General features: G+C 36.6%; 1 protein-coding gene across 1 annotated transcript in view; it reads right to left on the minus strand.

Moving 5' to 3' along the window:
• The window catches only part of IQUB (IQ motif and ubiquitin domain containing), an 82,153-nt gene that overhangs the window by 14,394 nt on the left and 49,088 nt on the right, over positions 1 to 18,671 (minus strand). The window contains exons 8-9 of the mRNA XM_008057067.2: positions 11,341 to 11,516; positions 1,771 to 1,941 (exon numbers count right to left, since the gene is read on the minus strand). Of these exons, the coding sequence (XP_008055258.1) occupies positions 1,771 to 1,941; positions 11,341 to 11,516 (347 nt within the window). The remainder of the gene's footprint in view (positions 1 to 1,770; positions 1,942 to 11,340; positions 11,517 to 18,671) is intronic.

Consider the following 18,671-nt stretch of genomic DNA (forward strand, 5'->3'; position numbering starts at 1 on the left):
CAGCAGAGGACACAGCATGAGTCTTATTAAACTTGGAGCTACAACTAACACCTAGGCTCCTCAGGCCAAAATACCTTGGGGCAAGGAAAGTGTCACCATACTTACATAGGTAACTGACCCTGATCTTCAAAAGGTAGTGAGGCTATTATTACCCAATTGGGACAGGGAAGAATATGTTTGGCACCTATGTGATGGGCATTTCTTGGTAGTACCTTTGCCTGATTTTGATAGTAAATGGAAGGCGAGTAACCTCAGCCTGAGAAGAGCATAGTGACCTGCAGTCTAGAACTCTTAAGGTGCAGCACACTCCAAAAGGTGGGCCACCTAGACCAGTCAAGGCCCTGGTTGAATGTAAAGGGAATCTAAAATGGAGGGTAGAGGAAAGAGACCATGAGTATCCATTGTGGCCTTAAAGTCAATGAATAGAACAAGGACTGTAGTTTTTTATATTAACCTTGCTCCAATAATTTTCTCCAGGATAAAGGGATTATCCTGGAGCTGCTCCTAAAAGTACAACATGAATCAAGTGCTCCTAAAAGTACAGAGGAGCTGCCCCTAAAAGTACAACATGAAGCAAGTGCATCTGAGCAGCAGTATGTGCCATGTACGTCATATCCAGACCTGGGGCACTGATTCTCTTCCTCCTGGTAAATTGTCGGGTGATGATTCCCCACTGAGACTTTCTGAGACTTGTTCTCTGATAAAGAAAGATACTTACCTCACCTATAGTCATGCATGTCTGGGGAAAGCCCACATCCACTAAATGGTCAACGAGGGGGTCAAAAGTCCTGGCCCCTTGCCTCAATTCAGGAAAACTCTGAAGGGCCTTCCCAGTTTCATACATCTTGTGACACTGGCTGAAGTCACTGTTGAGACTTCGCCACAATTTAATGTCTTCATCTGCCCAGTATGGGCTTCTCTACTTCCTCACAGGAGATAACCTGGTAGTACTCTCCAGTAAATTTCCTGAATGTAAACCTCATCACAGAGCCTGTTTCTTAGGGAAACTTGAATTGTGACATCCACTAACTTTTTCATTTAAAGTAGGCTTAAAAACAGAAAATCAGTAATTTATCAGAAAATAAAAATAAAAATACACTGGTGCTGCCTTAAAACTGCTAAAAATAAACTTCTCATTAAGAAATGTCAAGGCCAGGTGCAATGGCTCAAACCTGTAATCCTAGCACTTTGGAAGGCCAAGGTGAGGGGACTGCCTGAGCCCACGGGTTCGAGAACAGCCTGGGCAATGTGGTAAGACCTCATCTCTACAATAAATAAAAAAATTAGCCGGGCATGATAGCACGTGCCTATAGTTCCAGCTACTTGGAAGGCTGAGGTGGAAGGATCACCTGAGCCTAGCAGGTCAATGCTGGGGTGACTGTGAGCGTGCCCCTACACTCCAGCCTGGGCAACAGGGTGAGACTCCAACTCAAAAAAAAAAAAAAAAAAAGGAATGTCAAAATATGTAGAAAAAAATAATTGCTGTTTTATTGAACTGAGCTAAATAGTATTCTCATGCTATATATTTGCATTCATTGCATAAAGATATATTTACATTTAGAATATTCATTATGTTATATTTGCTTACATTTTCTATGTATTATAATATATATTTTGAGACCTTTTAGGTAAATATGAATACATAGGCCATATTCTTTCCAATATACCAAAACAGTACTTAATGCAAAACCCTTTGCTTATTTTAGTATTCTATTAATTTTTTTTGTTGAGAGTGAAGTCTACCCCTTAACTAAGAGAAAGTAAACATACCTTCACAGTGTGTTTAAGCGTTAAGAGTACATCCAGTCTCTCATCTTGAGAGATATTTTTCAGCATAATGCATTTGTAGATGTTTTGCAGCTCTCTGGCTCTGATGGTGAACTGTGTATCCATCTCAATTATTTTGCCATCCAATGTTCTCCAGGTCTTTGGAGTTGAACACTTAAAAAAAATATTAAGTTTATAATTATCAGTTAAAGGCTAAAAATAACAATTGTGGTCCTTCTACTAAAAGTTGACCTTAATATCATGTGCTTAATGACTAAGAGTATCACTAAAAGTTACAAAAATTAATTGAAGACTTTGTAGATCAGGCAAAAATAAAACATTTTAGAAAAAAGCAAATAGGAGTGAAAGCTGTTCAACTGTATAAGTATATGCACTTCTACAGAATTCAATATTTGCTACTAATTTGTATGTGAATGTGTTGAATGTCTTTATGTGTATATGAAATTACTCATGAACCCCATGGGAGGAAAGGCATACTATTTGGAATGTTGAAAACATTATCTGCTTCGTTCAATTATAATGTGTGTATATAAGTGTGTCTTGATCCTGCCTTGTCAATTAAAGATAACTTTTGTAGATCAACTATGACAATCCTCAATATATTTAGTGCTAAAAATATACCAAAAATGGGCTCTGCGTTTGGTTTCCTATAAAAATAAATCTATAACAAATTCAAAATTCTTCACAAAGAAGACATCTATAGTGAAACAACTATATTGCTATCTTTGTGAGCAGTGTTGTGGTTCCTGCCTCTCTGATGCTGAAGATTCTCACTTCCTATTTCCAGTTCTGGCATGGCGAATCTCAGCTTACCTACCTCATGAATGTAGAGCCAAAGATAGAGTTCACTTGCCCTGAAGCTCACTTGAGGAATCCCAGTCTAAGGATTCAGAGACTAGCAACAGGATTCGGTAAAATGAGTTGTCTACAAACTCAGGGAAACTAGGATAATCTTTGATGAAATACTTCTGCATTTGCTACCACTTCTATTTCTCCTACTGAGAATTTTAGAGAAGATGCATTCACCTAGAAATGTCACAATGAAAACTTGCTGTCTATTTGTTCTTCTACTTTAGGGTATAAAGCTGCTCACTTTCCTTCCCAGATTATAATCTTTCAAAAACAAGACTATGCTGATTACGATTGTCAACCATTCAAATGTTGCATGTTTCTGTAGGCTAACTGGTCATTGTTTTGGGGTTCTTCTAGTCCAATTTATGCCATACTTGCAATCATTTAAATCTTGGATGTGATCTCATTTAAAGTTTAGACAGAAGTTCTATGTATTGGAACAAACCATCAGGAATACAGAATAGCCAGAAGGAGACATAATATAAAACTGTATTTAGAATGACAGTATCATGAATAATTTTTTAGTTATAACACCAACTTACCTTTAATTTTTTTTTGCATTTCATATTAGCTACATTGAGAACTGAACAGTTATCTCTTAAAAACAACTATATTTGATAAATTTTCAAAGTAATGCTATCATATTCTGATCAAAGCCAAAATGAAAGCTGTTCAGAGCTAGAAACCCACATCAGAAACTTCAGATTTTCAGTTCTAGTTTTAATCCAGTAAATGAGAAACTTCAGCCCTATAATTAATTTATATTGTTACAGCATAAATTTAATATTAAATAATGTATTCTTAATTAACAGACTGATAGAATTAAGTAAAATTGATTAAAGAGTTATAAAAGGGAAATAGCTCAATAATAAAATATTTTGTCTATTAATTATTGTCATTTAGAAGTAAAATAATTTTTAAATGCATATAGCCTTATTTTGGGTAGTTCTCGAGTGTTATTGAAGTTTAATGCATGTTTCAAAACTCTATTTTAAAGTTTCAAAGAATGAGCATTCCTAGGTTAAGTTTCATGATGTAATATTCTAAAGCAATTTTCCTCAGGGTGTTTCTATTAAATGTAGTTTATTTTATTTCAGTACTGTGAACAATACCTTGTGCTCTGCAGGGTGGTAACTTATTTTGTTTCTAATGATTCAAATATACTGACCTTCTATGAAATGCCTACTTTATACTTCATTGTCTTTTTTTCAGTTGTTGGATTGATTTAACTCTACCTTCTCCCCAAGTTTTTAGCACTAATGAATATAGTATAATATGGTAATATCTTGAACTTTTCCAAATACATCATACATCCAAATTCTTTACATCCTTCAACTCTGAACTCAAACTTCACCTCTTCCATAAAGATTCCTCTAACTACTATGTTTTGAACCAATGATATCACTTGTGTCTGAAATTCTATCGCACCTGTAAAAACACACTAATACAGACAAGTAAGTAGTGCCTGTATTTCAGTCACTAGAGGCAATAAAATCTGGATACAAATTGCTCTATAATTGTTTTATGTTTATTCATTTTATTTCTCCCAAATGATTATTAGAAATACATTTCTCACGTAGCTCTGTATATCTCATAGGACCTGCAGTACTCATTCATTCATTCAACAAATATTTACTATTTTCTATACATTAGTCAATGTACTAGACCCAGTAGATACAATAGTGTCCTGATTTCAAGAACTCCTGAATCTCATGGGATGTAAAGGTAAGAGAATAAGTAATTAAAATAAAAGGTGGGTATGCTTGGTGGTTGCAGATAAATAGGTAACATGGGTTGTTATGAAGCAAAAACAGTATCGAAGAAGAAACCTGTAGAATAACTAGGAGGTAACCAGATTAAAGGGAACTGAGTGATACAATCAAAGAAGCCTAGATTTGAAATTCAAGTTCCCTAGAGCTGGCACTGAGAAGATATGAAAAATCTGTTCAGCAAAGCTGTTTTTATACTTGGATGTATTTCTGCCAGCACTGATAACTTGGTCTTCAAGTCTAGGCTTTTTGATTTCAGGCCTTAAGGTGTTTTTTACTCTGATGCAGGAAAAATGTCAACTTTGCTTAACTTCTCTTTCCTATTTCCTTTTTTCTTTGAAAGCTTTGGCTGTAATAAGAGATATACAACAATCAAGTTCTTCAATTGTTTCAGAAAATGGGAGTGTAATAAATACCATTCAGCTGCCAACAAATAAAACAGCACAGACTCTGGAAGAGAGAAACAGAAGAACAGCAGGAAGACACATTTCAAGGAAGGGAAGGTGGAGAGAAGAATCTTGAGAGCGGCAGGCTTCCACAAAAGAGAAGAAATGACTGCACTGCCAGAGTAGGTCTTTCCTTCCTCCTAAATTAATTCTCAAGTCCTTAAGGACACAAATTAAGAATAACCTTAACCTCCCCAAAATCTACTGGGTGGTAATCAACTTTTCTTTTACACAGCGAAGGAGTTTGTTCAGTCATAATGGCACCTTTGTTTAATGCAGTGCTGAGAAAAAGGTGGGTGCATTTTTCTATCCCATTAGCTGTCGGCTACCTAAGTATGGAGAAAAACATTTAAATGGTACAGCTTACGTAGACTGCTGTTTTTTAAGCTTGTGACTGTGAGAACTGATGTATGAATCAAAGAGTACCAAAGAAATAAATGGCCTTGACTCTAGGGAAAAGCTCTCACAGAGCTTTTTCATAGTTTGGGTAAAGAAAAGCTCTCTCATAGTTTGGGTAAAGAAAAGCTCTCTCACAGAGCTTTTTCATAGTTTGGGTAAAGAATATCCAAGATATATTCGAAACCAGCAGATGATTTTTCATTCAGATTTCTTGACCTGAATTTTTCACCTCTGTCAACCAGTGAGTTTTTAACATTTGATAACCTATGGAAGTCAGTATTTGGTGTGTTAAGATTACCAATTATTTAATGCTTCAAAGAATCGTTAGAGTCAGTCTTTTACTAAAAATGAGAGCTTACACTCATAAGTGGGCCCTAAACATTGGGCACACAAGTACAAAGCTGGGAAAAATGGACGCTGGGCACTGCTAATGGAGGGAGGGAGGAGGTGGGCATATAACCACCCATTGAGTTCCACTCACTGAGTACTTGCTAGAAGCCCAAACCTCACCAGCATGCAATTTTCTTATGCAGCAAATCCTCGCATGTAGCCCACAACTTTAAAGTTAAGAAAGAAAAAGAGAGCCGGGCTTGGTGGTTCATCCTGTAATCCCGTGCCTTTGGGAGGCTGAGGTGAGTGGATTGCCTGAGCCCGCGAGTTCGAGACCCACCTGGGCAGCGAGACCTCATCTCTACAATAAATCAAAAAATCAGCCGGGTGTGGTAGCACGTGCCTGTAATTCCGGCTACTTGGAAGGCTGAGGTGGAAGGATCGGCCGGAGCCCAGCAGGTCGAGGCTGCGGTGGCCGGGAGCGGCCACTGCACTCCAGTCTGGGCGACAGAATGAGACTCCAACTCAAAAAAAAAAAAAAAAAAAAAAGAAAGAAAGAATAAGGAAGGAAGGGAGGGAGGGAGGGAGCTTATTATGGAGTCTATTATAGCTTCTTAGTTCAATGCCTTGACTGGATTAATTTAAAATCATACCATTCATTATTCAGAAACATTCTATGTCCAGGATAAAAAGATTAAAAATAAAAGACTTGTTCCATAAACCACATCATATTTGGACTCAATAGCATTAAACTAAAATCAAAATATAAACTGGTATTTTCTAAAGTTGTTACCAAATTATAGGAAGACAAATGATTTCTCTTTGTATATCTATACATGATGGCTCTAAATATAGATCTTAAAATTCGTATATGGCTCTGGTTGTTTGTTGATTTTTACATCTAAAAAAACTCTAACCTTGTCTAGTTTCAGGGAGTAATTATATCCCTGTTCTTAGCAATAAAAAAAAAAGAAACCTTAGAATAATCAGTTATTTTTGTACCTCCCCCAAAGTTATTAAAATAAAAGAATTAAATAAAATAAGCCCATATGGCAAAAATAAAAATAAAATAAGTTCCTTGGTTCAAGTTTTATGAAATCAACACTGACTCCTGAATATTAGAGACAATACAAGGAATGGGGATGGAGGAGGTGAGACATACCTAAAGAGGAAGAGACATTGTGTAAAATTTATGTCAAGAGACTGAAAGTGTATCCTATTTTCCAAGAGTCTTAGTATGGCATCACATACAAAAAGGTGATTAAAAGTGAGTGGCAATGAATTTTTTATTGACTATTAGGTTAGAAGCAGGGGAAAGGTCACGACTACTCAATATTTTTACAGACTGGACCAATTAGGCTATATAAATGGACTGAGGATTGCCCTCAAGTGTAGCTGTGTCATTCTGTGGTTGTTTTTTCCTGCTCTAATATAACACTTTGGTCAAAAATGAGATAAAATCCTCTTGTATCAGCTAAAATGTCTATTTTCTCTTAATTTAGCCTGGGGATGGATGAGATTAAGTGGTTTATAAACTGGAATAATTGTGGATGTAGAATTCCAATTCTAAAACCTGTGACCCACAAGAAACCTTCACCTTGATTCCTACAAGTTCTTTTTAAAAGAAAAATTTTTTAATATGTGGGATAAAATTCAGGGTTAAGTATACAAATATTCATTATGTAGGTACCCTTGTTGATGAGGTGTACCCCTAACTTCTCCATTCTTCCCTCAACCTTTTGGCCTTTCATCCTTGTGTACATCAGTGTGGACACCTCTATTTCTCTTCCAAAAGGAAAATTACATAGCACATAATATTTCCTTTATTTAGTAACGTAAGTAACACAAGTAACAAAGTCTCAAAAAGTCATGTTATGCGCCCTCTGTCATTTAACCGTCTTCTCACTCTGCCTTCCCTCATTCTCTCCAGGATAACACTAAAAAACCTCCATTTTCCTGGCACAAAGTAATTCTTCCTGTACTTGGGATCTTTCAGGGTCTCCAATTCCATCCCAATAACTTATCAAAGTATTTCCAAAAAAAACCCCAAAACAGGCCAGGCACAGTGGCTCACGCTTGTAATCCCAGCACTTTGGAAGACTGAGGTGGGAGGGAGGATTGTGTGAGTCTAAGAATTTGAGACTAGCCTGAACAACACCACAAGACCTCATCTCTAAAAAAGAAAAAGAAAAAGAAAAAAATTAGCCAGGTATGGTGGCACATGCCTGTAGTTCCAGCTACTCAGAAGTCTGAGACAGAAGGATATCCTGAACTCAGGAGGTCAAAGCTGCTGTGAGCTGTGATTGCACCATAGCACTCCAGCCTGAGTAACAGCATGAAACTCCACCATAAAAAAAATTTTTTTTTAAATGATCTTCCTTCCTCATAGGAATTCTGGTGAACAAAGTTTCTCCTTTTCATCTTTTTTTGTGAGATTTACATATATGAAGACTCCTATAATCATCAATTGACTCAGGAGTCATTTTCATTTATTTGTTTTATTTTTTATTTTTTTGAGTTGGAGTCTCAATCCGAGTCCCAGGCTGGAGTGCAGTGGCACGCTCATGGCCACCCCAGCGTCAACCTGCTGGGCTTAGGTGATCCTTCTGCCTCAGCCTTCCAAGTAGCTGGAACTACAGGTATGCACAACCACACTCGGCTAATATTTTTATTTTATTGTAGTGACGAGGTCTCGCCAAGTTGCCTGGGCTGGTCTCGAACCTTCAGGCTCAGGCAATCCACTGGCCTCAGCCTCCCAAATTGCTGGGATTACAGGCTGAGCCACCAAGTCCAGTGACCCTGGAGTCATTTTTATATGTTAGTCCTTGATTCATTTATGGACTCAATATTTAGTTTCAACAGTCAAAAAAAAATTTTTACAGACAATGCTAGACATGGGACTTGGGGAGGGGAGTGTTCTGGGCATAAAGAAGAATCAAGGTTGTATAAGTATTTACAATAGAACTTGTAAAATAGTGTACAGGAAACAGAAAACAGCATAATAGCACACGTGGGAAATCCTGCAGAAGGTCCAGCTTCTAATAAGGATACGCTCCCTGTCCACGGGCACTCAGAGTCCTCCAGCTCCTTCAAATACTCAAGTTGCCCTGATTCCATGCTGTCCTCTCTGGTGATGTTAACAATCAGACACATAAGAAACACAGTTCCCACTGATGAAGCTGGATGCAAGATAAAGCAACTTGCTAAACAGGTATGTTTAGTTCAAAATATGGTTTGGGACAAGTATGATTGTCATAGCTTCCCTACAGTACATTCATCTTTCCTAGAATTGGGATATTCAAGAATTTAAAATGACGGCATCTATACTACATAATTTCTTGATAATACTTGAAATATAGAGTTATACAACCAATTTCTGTCCCTTATTTTTCCTCCTTGCCTTCTTCCACAACCATTGACCAAATCTCTGTGATAAGAATGGTGCTAAGATATGAGGATAGATAGGTGAAAGACAGTTCTTCCCTTAAAACATTCAGAATCTAGGAAAGATTCAGACATGTAAATAGATACAATAAAAATTGACCACTAGGTACAAAGACAGGTGAGGTAGAGTCTCATGGGAGCAATACATACAAGTAGGAGGATCAGCAGTTCACTTCTAGATGAGGCATCTGAGCTTGTATCAAAGGGTCACCAGCTGGCTACTAAAAAAGGAAGGAATAGATGGTCCATGTGATGGCATCACCAGATGCAAACGCACCAAGCACATTTGGTCTTTCTGAGGACGTACAAGTAATCGACCATGGCTGGAACAGTGTGGGTACAGTGTGCAAGGAGAGATGACAGTGACAACAGTGGGAGGAGTGAGATGTGCAGAGAACAGATCATGAAAATTCTTGTTCCCCAAGAGCAATGGGTATAGAAGGTTCAGTTGTATTTAGTGAAGTCACCATGGCAGTGGCATGAATGATAGAGGAGGAAATTGAGAAATGAGACTAGAGGTAATAGCCCAATTTTTGTTTGTTTGTTTCTTTTAGAGATGGGGTGTCGCTCTGTTGCCCATGCTGGATTACAGCAGCTTAATCACAGCTCACTGCAGCCTCCAACTTCTGGGCTTAAGCAATCTTTCCGCCTCAGCCTTTTGAGTAGCTGGGACTACAGGCATGTGCCACTATGCCTGACTAATGTTTTGCATTATCGTTATTCTTTTTTAGATGGGGCCTTGCTAGGTTGCCCAGTCTGGTCCCAAACTCCTATCCTCAAGCAATCCTTCCACTTCAGCCTCTTAAGTAGCTGGTACTGCAAGCATGAACCACTGTGCCCAGCCACCAATTTAGGAATTTAAAAGTAATCCACATGAGAAGAAAATCCAAATTCATTAAACCAGAGTCAAGCTCAAGAATACAAGGCATGGTCTACCTCATGACATCCTCCCAGGAGAGACAGGGAGGGAAAAGGGAAGAGTCACTCCATAGCAGCTCCTCAGCAGCTTCCCATCTTCTTGTATTCCAGAGAGATCACAAGACATTCTGACAAGACTCAGATTAGCAGTGGTTTAAGTTTTTACTTACATAGCCCATTTGACACATGCAAGATCGTCAGGGCACCATGGCACAGGCATTTCCCTACAGGCAGCAGTAGTGAGTTTGGAAAGGAAGAAGTAAAAAAATAAGGAAATATTAAAGCAATAGAACAAATTGGTGACTGGGTGGAGAAATAAAAAATAACACCCAGGTTTCTCTCTGGAGCAAGTGAATGAAATATTCATAGAGATGGGTGATTTGAGTGCCACAGAACAAGATCAGTCTAGAGGTGAGAGGGCAAGGGATAATGAGATGATATAACCCAGGGCTTGCCGTGTCACCTTAGGTGTACTCTTGGGATATCCAAAGAATCATGACAGTAGGCAATGGATATATGATTTGGAAGTTCCCTGGGGAGGTCTGGTCTGGAACTGTAGGGAGTTCCAGGATTCAGTTAGTAGTTGTAGCCACGAATAAACTGAGAACAAATAGGGGAATGTATAAGTAAGGTGAGAGGAGAGCATTTAGAGTATCAAAATGAAACACGATTTTTAAGAGCAAATGTTCTCAAGTAATAAGAATCATAGAACTAGAATCACTACAGGCTAATATCTTGGAGGAATGCATCCCTTCTCGTCTATAGCTGGATTGGGTTTAAATTGTTTGGGAAGAGCAGGTTTATAAAAGGAAATTGGTCACTATGGAAACAGGCTATTCAATATCAAACAGGCAGGTTGACCACAAAAGGGTAATTACTTTAGTTTTTCCCTTAATTGTATGTTTTCATGGCTTTTAATAATCATATATTCTTTTGGTCAGAAATTTGCAATCAGTGATGTGATGAGCCAAGGTAGAAACACTAATCTATAGCTATTTCCCCCAGGTTGCTCACTATTGGGGCACCCCAGGCCTAGACAGTTTGTAACTTTAATCCTCTGCATTTTCTTATAGTGTGCAACTCATCTAATTGATATAGCCAGCCTAAATCTATATGAGAGTCACAAGAAAGTTGTCTCTATCTTCTCCTTCATGACCAAATCCCTTTAGTTAAGAACATATTAATTTCATGTTACTTGTCAATCTTTATTCTAGGTTGCAGTTGAAATCTAAAGCTATACCAAAAGAAAAAGATATAATTTTAAAAAATAGGTCATGAAAAGATAAAACAAAATTCACACAACTTCTTACCATATGAGTGTCTCCTTCTGTTTATTACTCTACATTTTTAAACTCAGGATACATTCATATTAAAATAATAGTTATTCCACTAACCTTATCCAAAAAGGCCTGTATTGCTGCTTCCTGACTTTCCATATTAGCGACGTATCTATGTCTCCCAATGGAAGCAATTATCTGAGTCTCTTTTTCCAGAATTTCACACAAAGCAGCCTTCCTTTCAGCTCCAGTGAAAGATTGGTTAATGCGTGTAAGTTCTTCTTGCCGCCAGACTGGAGAAAGAACATGAAAGACCCTTGAGTTTTTAAAATTCCACATCTTTACAGAGCATTTTTTCCATACACTCTGACAAAGAGTATTTTATTATTGCATCAATTTAAACAAAATTAGACATGAATAGAATTATTCATGTTATACACTTATGTGTGATAAAAAGGATGAAATGAAAGTTGAGAGACTTAAAACAATAAAAGCAGAGTCATACAAACAGAAGTCAAGAAAATCAGTACCAATGATGTCAAATTATGCCTCCAAGTAAGCTTGCACACTCCTCAGCACTGAAAAGATTATGACTTGGATGTTGTGGCAGCCATGAATGTGCACTGCTCAGATCTCCCTTCAGGAGAGTACCTGCCACAAGGAGTACAGGTAGCTGACAGTTCCAGTCACAATACATCAGATGTGCTCCACTCTGCCCACAGGGCTCTCTCATCAATGACTGAGACCCTGAGGGACTCAGAGCCAAGTCGTGTCGGCCCAACAAAGGTGTCTTCTGTGGTCAGTCGTATTGGAGCCAACTATGAGCCTGGTTTGGACTTTTTTGAGCCAAGACTCTTCACACTTCATCCTCCTTCCTTTCCCCTCTCAACTTCCACAGGTGTCAAACCTCACCTCAGTCTGAAGATTTCCCTTGCCTTCCTCTGCTTCCTCTCCCCTTTATCTTTTACTTCCAACTCCATCTTGGTGTCTGCATCACCGAGAAACCAAACTGACAGTTTTATGTAAAACTGTTGACTTCAATTACTTATTCACTTAGATACCAATTTCCATTTCTATATAAACCCTAAATTATAGCAGCAAATGTTATAGAGAGGTTGCATTTACTCTTTATTCAAACCAATGTATCATATTATAATAATAATAAAAATAATAATAATAATAATGACACTTTAAAACAATGGTTACTATCAATAAAGAATGTGTTGCCCAAACTTAAATATATAAAAACTTTAGAGCTCAGATATTCATTTTAACAAGAGTTCCATTCAATTCTTATACATAATAAATTCTGGGGAAAAAAATCTCTTTTGTATCTCACATTTCAAAAATTTCAACCTTGTTTACATCAACAGATCAACAGGGTTAGAAAGAATCTTAGAAATTAAATTCTCGATTCCAAATTTAAGAAAGTATCTTTCTCTCATCAGTTTGGACAGGTTTAATCAGCCTACCCTGGTCCTAGTACTACTAGCCTACTAATTAACACAGGGGTGGTCCATTTATTGGGTCACATGGTATTCCTTTGGGTATCTGAAGGTAGCCTTTATATTCCAGTTACATTTTCTCTTCTACAGACATAAATACTTCCATTTATTAAACTGTACATCATTTGACTCACTTCCTGCCCCATCCAAGTCAAGTTCCCTTACTAAAATGGTAAAAGAAATATGAAAGATGGGAGAGAGAGAGAACTGAATCTGTACTGACAAGTAGAGAAGAACTAAGTTCTTATGATAGCAATCTTGGGGGATTTTTAAAAGATATAGTGTAAATACTACTGAAAAAAAATGGAATGCACTGTCCAAAAGGTACACAGATGTTGTCTCTCAAACTGCTGCTGTCTTATCTTAGAAAGTGGACATTGTAGGAGAAGATGGTAAGCCCCAATTTAAGTGACTCTGAACTACAGAAAAGGGGAAACTGTGAAGTCATTTGATAATTTACCACGTTTTAAGAAAGTCTTTGAGAAACTTTGAGAAGAAAACCCAACATTTAAAATCTCTGCAGAAGATAACAACCATATGAGTTTATATAAAAAGGAAAGAAAAAAATTAATAAAAAGAAACCATAAAGCAAGATGAGCAAAGAGAAACAAAGCATAATAGCTACAGTTATAAATATGAAATGATTATACTTATATTCATTTATTGAAAATAAAATAAGTTTGTAAAATTCCAGTGACATGACGGTTTCAGGTGGCATACCTTAAACAAAGTGACACCAAGGTGAAATATAAAAGACTGGCAAGCATGAACAAGAAAGAAAGCAAAAGCAGTAATATTAACATATAAAACCGGGACGAGAACCTCAAATTTAGGCCTCGAGGTAGAAGATAATTTTATGGTGAAAGGACTGTCATGAATGTTCATACAGGAAATTACATGCCATAAAACTATATAAAGAAAAATTTATATTAGTTACAAACACAACTCTGGGGAGTATATTTTGTATATATAAATATAGATAAAATACAAATTACTTAATCTATGACAATGTCAAATAAAAATGTTAAGAGTAAAATATTTAAATACAATCAACAAAATTACATTAATTGACATACATCAAGCTCTGAACACCAAGAGTTAAAAATATAACCTCATTTTTAAAAGTGTATGGAGCATTTATATGTTTATTATATTACAGAAAAAGGAATCAGAAAACTTGCAAACTGCATTTTGACCACACTACAACTAAACTGGAATTAATAGGAAATGTTTAGATGAAATATTCTTACCTGCTTGGAAATTTAAAATACTATTAAAAATATTTTAGTCAAATAAAAGTAAAAGGTATAACACCTGTTAAGAAAACTATAGGTCAAAATGCATGGGATACAACAGAAATTCCAGTAAGGTAAACTTGAGAAAATTTACATAAATAAGCCTCCAATGTCAATTAGGTATCTGTGAAAGAGAAAGGGTTTTTATAAAAAGCTATAATGTCTGCAACAGTAAACCACAAACTTTCTCTGGAAAGTAATGTCTTCTAGGCACTTCACCCATTCTCCATGAGTAGTTAAAGATTACCGAGAGCAGTTTTGATAATTACTCTGGTACCTTGGGATATACATCTGGACTGGGGGCCTGAACTCGTTAAAGCCCTGTTTGTGCTATACATTTCATAGAACATGGAAGAAAACAGTAGATGAAACTGTGACCAACTGTTCATTATTCTGAACAGATATTTCCCAAGGTCACTTTAGTCTTTGACATGTATCATAAATTTCAGCTCATTCCAAGTTTGTTTTCAGGCCTATTCCTGAAAGCAACTCTGCTTCTGGATTTGCAGAGTATCTTCGACCTTTGCATTTCCATGACCAGGACCCCCAATAGGACATAGGTTTGTCTTCCATCCATAGAGGTTTACCTAGCTTCAACTTCTTTCAGGATTCCCTCCCACCTCTCACCAACTATGTCATCCTTCTATGATACACAGTCCTTTTCAGTGAGGTCTCATCAGTTGGTTTATTACTGGAGGGCCATATGTACCTTATTGCCATTGAAATATTTCTTTCACATGAATGTACTTTATTATTATATTGTCAGAATGAAGAAGTTTTGTGGTCTAATAAACTGCAATCTGGTCAAAGAATCAAGCTTTTCTCTCTCTCTCTCTCTCTCTCTCTCTGACTGTTAAAAAGCCTATTTCCCTGGCCTGGTTATTATATCTGCTAATGCCCTATCACTTCTTTGCCAATTCAGACATTCGACAACTTTTGAATAATTATTATATGAAAGGAAGTCTACAAAGTTCTATAGTGCATATAAAATTGATCATTGATCATGGCATAGTTCCTTCTTGAAGGAACTAACATGTTTCCTTGCCTCTCCCTAGTTAAATAGACTATGAAATCCTTCCTCAAGGACAGAATTTCTGCTTCTCTTTCTCACCCAAAAGCCCAACACTGTCACCATTAGATTTAAAGACTACCTTTGAGTGTAAATCACTTACCCTTGCATTCTATTAGATACAATTCAATCATGCAAAATGTACTTTTCCATTTGTTAAATTTCAGATACGATTACTTTCTCATCAAGTTACAGGAATAGGAATATTTCAGAATATATTATATGTGTATATAACTTATTCAATTAGAAACTATATTTGCCTTCTATTAAAATTTCAGGTTTCCTTTAACATAAGTTATATACATTAGAAGATACATATCTGAAGCCAAAGGTGTTGGTTCTGGCCCTCCTCTGTTATATCTGGGCCTTTCATCTACTTTAATCAGAACATTTCTTTCTCCTCTCAAATTTAATGCTGAGATCATCCTGATCACATCTAAGACTTGCCAGTCATGTGCTTTATAAGAATACACTCTGCCCTTTATATCATCCCAGCACTTTATAGCTTGGTCTGTCGAGCAAGAGGATTTGTACATTTAAAAGCTAAATTACCTTCAGCAAAAGGATTATAAATTTAAGAGCCAAATTATGTTATGAAAGTTCAAGAAATCTATGATTGATGAGTTTGTTATTTAAGAGTAGCTTTACCAAGCAAAATAACGTTAAGAAGTATGACAAAATCCATATACCAAAGGGCAGTTTATGAATGAAGAGAAAAATTGCTTGCTTGTGGAAATTATAACTGAGAATATTTATCTCATAGATTATATGGATGTTGCTGCCCAAAAGCAAATAAAAACTGAATAATATTAGTAATCTTATTTACTTCCCAGTTTTATATTAGAAACCTTTAGAACCTGTAATAAATTTAGGCCACTAGGTTATTATTTAAGTTATTCTTGAAAACTCAAAAAGTAATATAATATTCTCCTAGATAAATACTTAAATCCTGGGTAAATCTGGAGCTATATATATAAGTGTTTATTCAAATACATTTATATTCGTGTATATTCAAATTTTCCATTTTGGTTAGATTATTAGTATAACTTTTAAAAAGGAAACAACCCAACTGAGCTAATTAGAAATAAAAATAATGGGCCTTAATTCCTGTAAAATTCCCTACTAAGTGAATAACCTCTCTGTAAATCTATAGTAAGGGATGGAATATATCAGCCCCCTAAAAAAAAGACCCAACTACTAACAAAGAATAGAAAAACAAGGGGCACAGGAACAGCTAAACAAAATTGATTTTATATCTGATATGACTGTCGCTAGAACTATATAGAAAAGACATTAGGTGAAGATAACAAGACAGAGTCTGCCCCCTTTCATAAAATATGTCTCCTAGGGATGATAATGGAAACACACACTCAAAAATCGAGTGGCTAAATTGGTTTCCTAAGGCTTCCATAACAAAGTAGTATAGATTGAGTGGCTCAAAGACCAGAAATTTATTTCCTCACAGTTATGGAAACTAGGTCCTATGTGATGGTAGGTCAATATGTTGACAAGCTTGGTTTCTTCTGAGGGCCTCTCTCCTTGGCTTGTAGCTGGCCATCTTCTTCTGGTGTTTTCCTATAATCTTGCCTCTATACATGTGTCTAATCTCCTCTTCTTCTAAGTACTACAGTTATACTAAATTAAGGTCAACCTGTGTTACCTCATTTTTTCTTAATTATCTCTTTTTCTTAAGTATCTCCAAATACAGTCAAATGCTAAACTATTGAGGTTTAGGACTTCAAGTGAGTTTTGTGGAAACATACCCCTTTACAGACGTCAATAACCACAAATATTTTTAAGCAAAAGCTATTAAAGGAATTGGTTAACTTGAAAGAAAAAATTTATTTTGTCTTCCTAACTTATCTTCTTAGACAAATCAACTAATGCCTGGGGTTTTAAGTTCAACCATAAAGTGGAAGGAGGATAGGACTAGTATCTAACATACATACTCTTTCTAAAATTAGACTAACTAGTCTGCATTCCCACCATCAGTGTAGAAGCATTCCCTTTCCTCTGTTTCCTCACCAGCATCTGTAGTTTTTTGTTTTATTAATGATGGCCATTGATACCTAAAAGAACCAGAAACTGAACTTAAATGCAATCCAGCAATCCCTCCTCTGGGAATATACCCAGAGGAACTTAAATAACTCTACAAAAAAGATTCCTACACACGCATGTTTATTGCAGCACTATATTTACAATAAAAAAACATGGAACCAAACATGCTTCCCATCAAAACTGGACTGGATAAAAAAAAATGTGGCACATATATATATATGATGGAATATTATGCAGCCATTTCAAAGAAGAACAAAATGATGGACTTTGGAGTTTACAATACTCAGTGATTTATCACAGGAACAAAGAACTGAGTACCACATGTTCTCACTCATAAGCGGACCCTGAACACTTACCATAATACTATAAGAGGGATTGGCAGTAACCAGAAACTACTGGAGGGAACGGGGAGGGGGCACATAACCTCAATCAAGGTACCTGATCTCAAAGCAAGGAAAGTGGGAACCAAAGAGAGGCCCAAATTTTACCTGTATGATGACCACTTGTGTACCTAATCCTGAATTGTACCCCACATCTTTAAAATAAAATAAAAATTTAAAAAATTTGACTAACTCTACTATTAATAATTCATAAATGAGACTAGTATCTAAAGTCAACTCATTCTAAAATTTCTGAGATCTAAACTTTTTGAGATACTGAGTTTAATCTTCTGAGATCATAAATTTCCAAGCAAGAAATAGTAGAATGTACAATGTTTTACCCACCAGTGGCTGTCTTTATTCATCTGCATTTTGAAATCCTCATCACAGACTGGAAGCCTGAATGGAGAAAACTGAGCAAGATTCAGACTAAAAGTCTCTCTTGAACAGTTAAGAGAGTGGTGTGTACACAGAAGCATGGGGCAAGAAGAAGAGCCTTGAGCCCAGTCCATGCTGTCAAGAGAGGTTTCTGGAAGATGATATCCCCAATACTGAGTCTGAGATAAGAGTCATCAAGGCAATGAAAGGTAAGAGGACATTCCAGGTGGAGGACACAGCATGATAATAAATTCAGAAAGCCACACAAGCAGCTCAGTGTAGAAGCTCTTAAGAAATGCAGCTGGAAATGTTTAAGGAGTTCATCTCCTGGGGAACCACAGACTTGATTATGTAGGTGAAGAAAACCACTGAGGGGCTTTATGTTAGATGTACCACTGTGACCACAGTACAAATCACCAAACCTGAGACTGAAAAAAAAGATAGATTCAGGGGTAGACGGTGAATATACAGACCTAAAAACTACCTATTGGCTACAATAGCTGAGGAATGGTTCACCTGAAACCCAATCCCAACCACTACATAATATGCCTATGTAACAAACATGCACTTGTACACTCTGATTCCAAAAAATTTTTAAGAAGAAAAAATTAAGTTCAGATAACGTTTTTTGTTTAAAACTATAAAATAACCATTTACTAAAATTAAAAAAAAAAACATGAAAAATGAATTTGTAGCTGGGCTCTGTGGCTCAGCCTGTAATCCCGCGCCTTTGGGAGACTGAGGTGAGTGGATTGCCTGAGCC

Source organism: Carlito syrichta, unplaced genomic scaffold, assembly GCF_000164805.1.
Source record: "Carlito syrichta isolate Samal-C Ts95f unplaced genomic scaffold, Tarsius_syrichta-2.0.1 Scaffold302715, whole genome shotgun sequence".
NCBI lineage: Eukaryota > Metazoa > Chordata > Mammalia > Primates > Tarsiidae > Carlito > Carlito syrichta.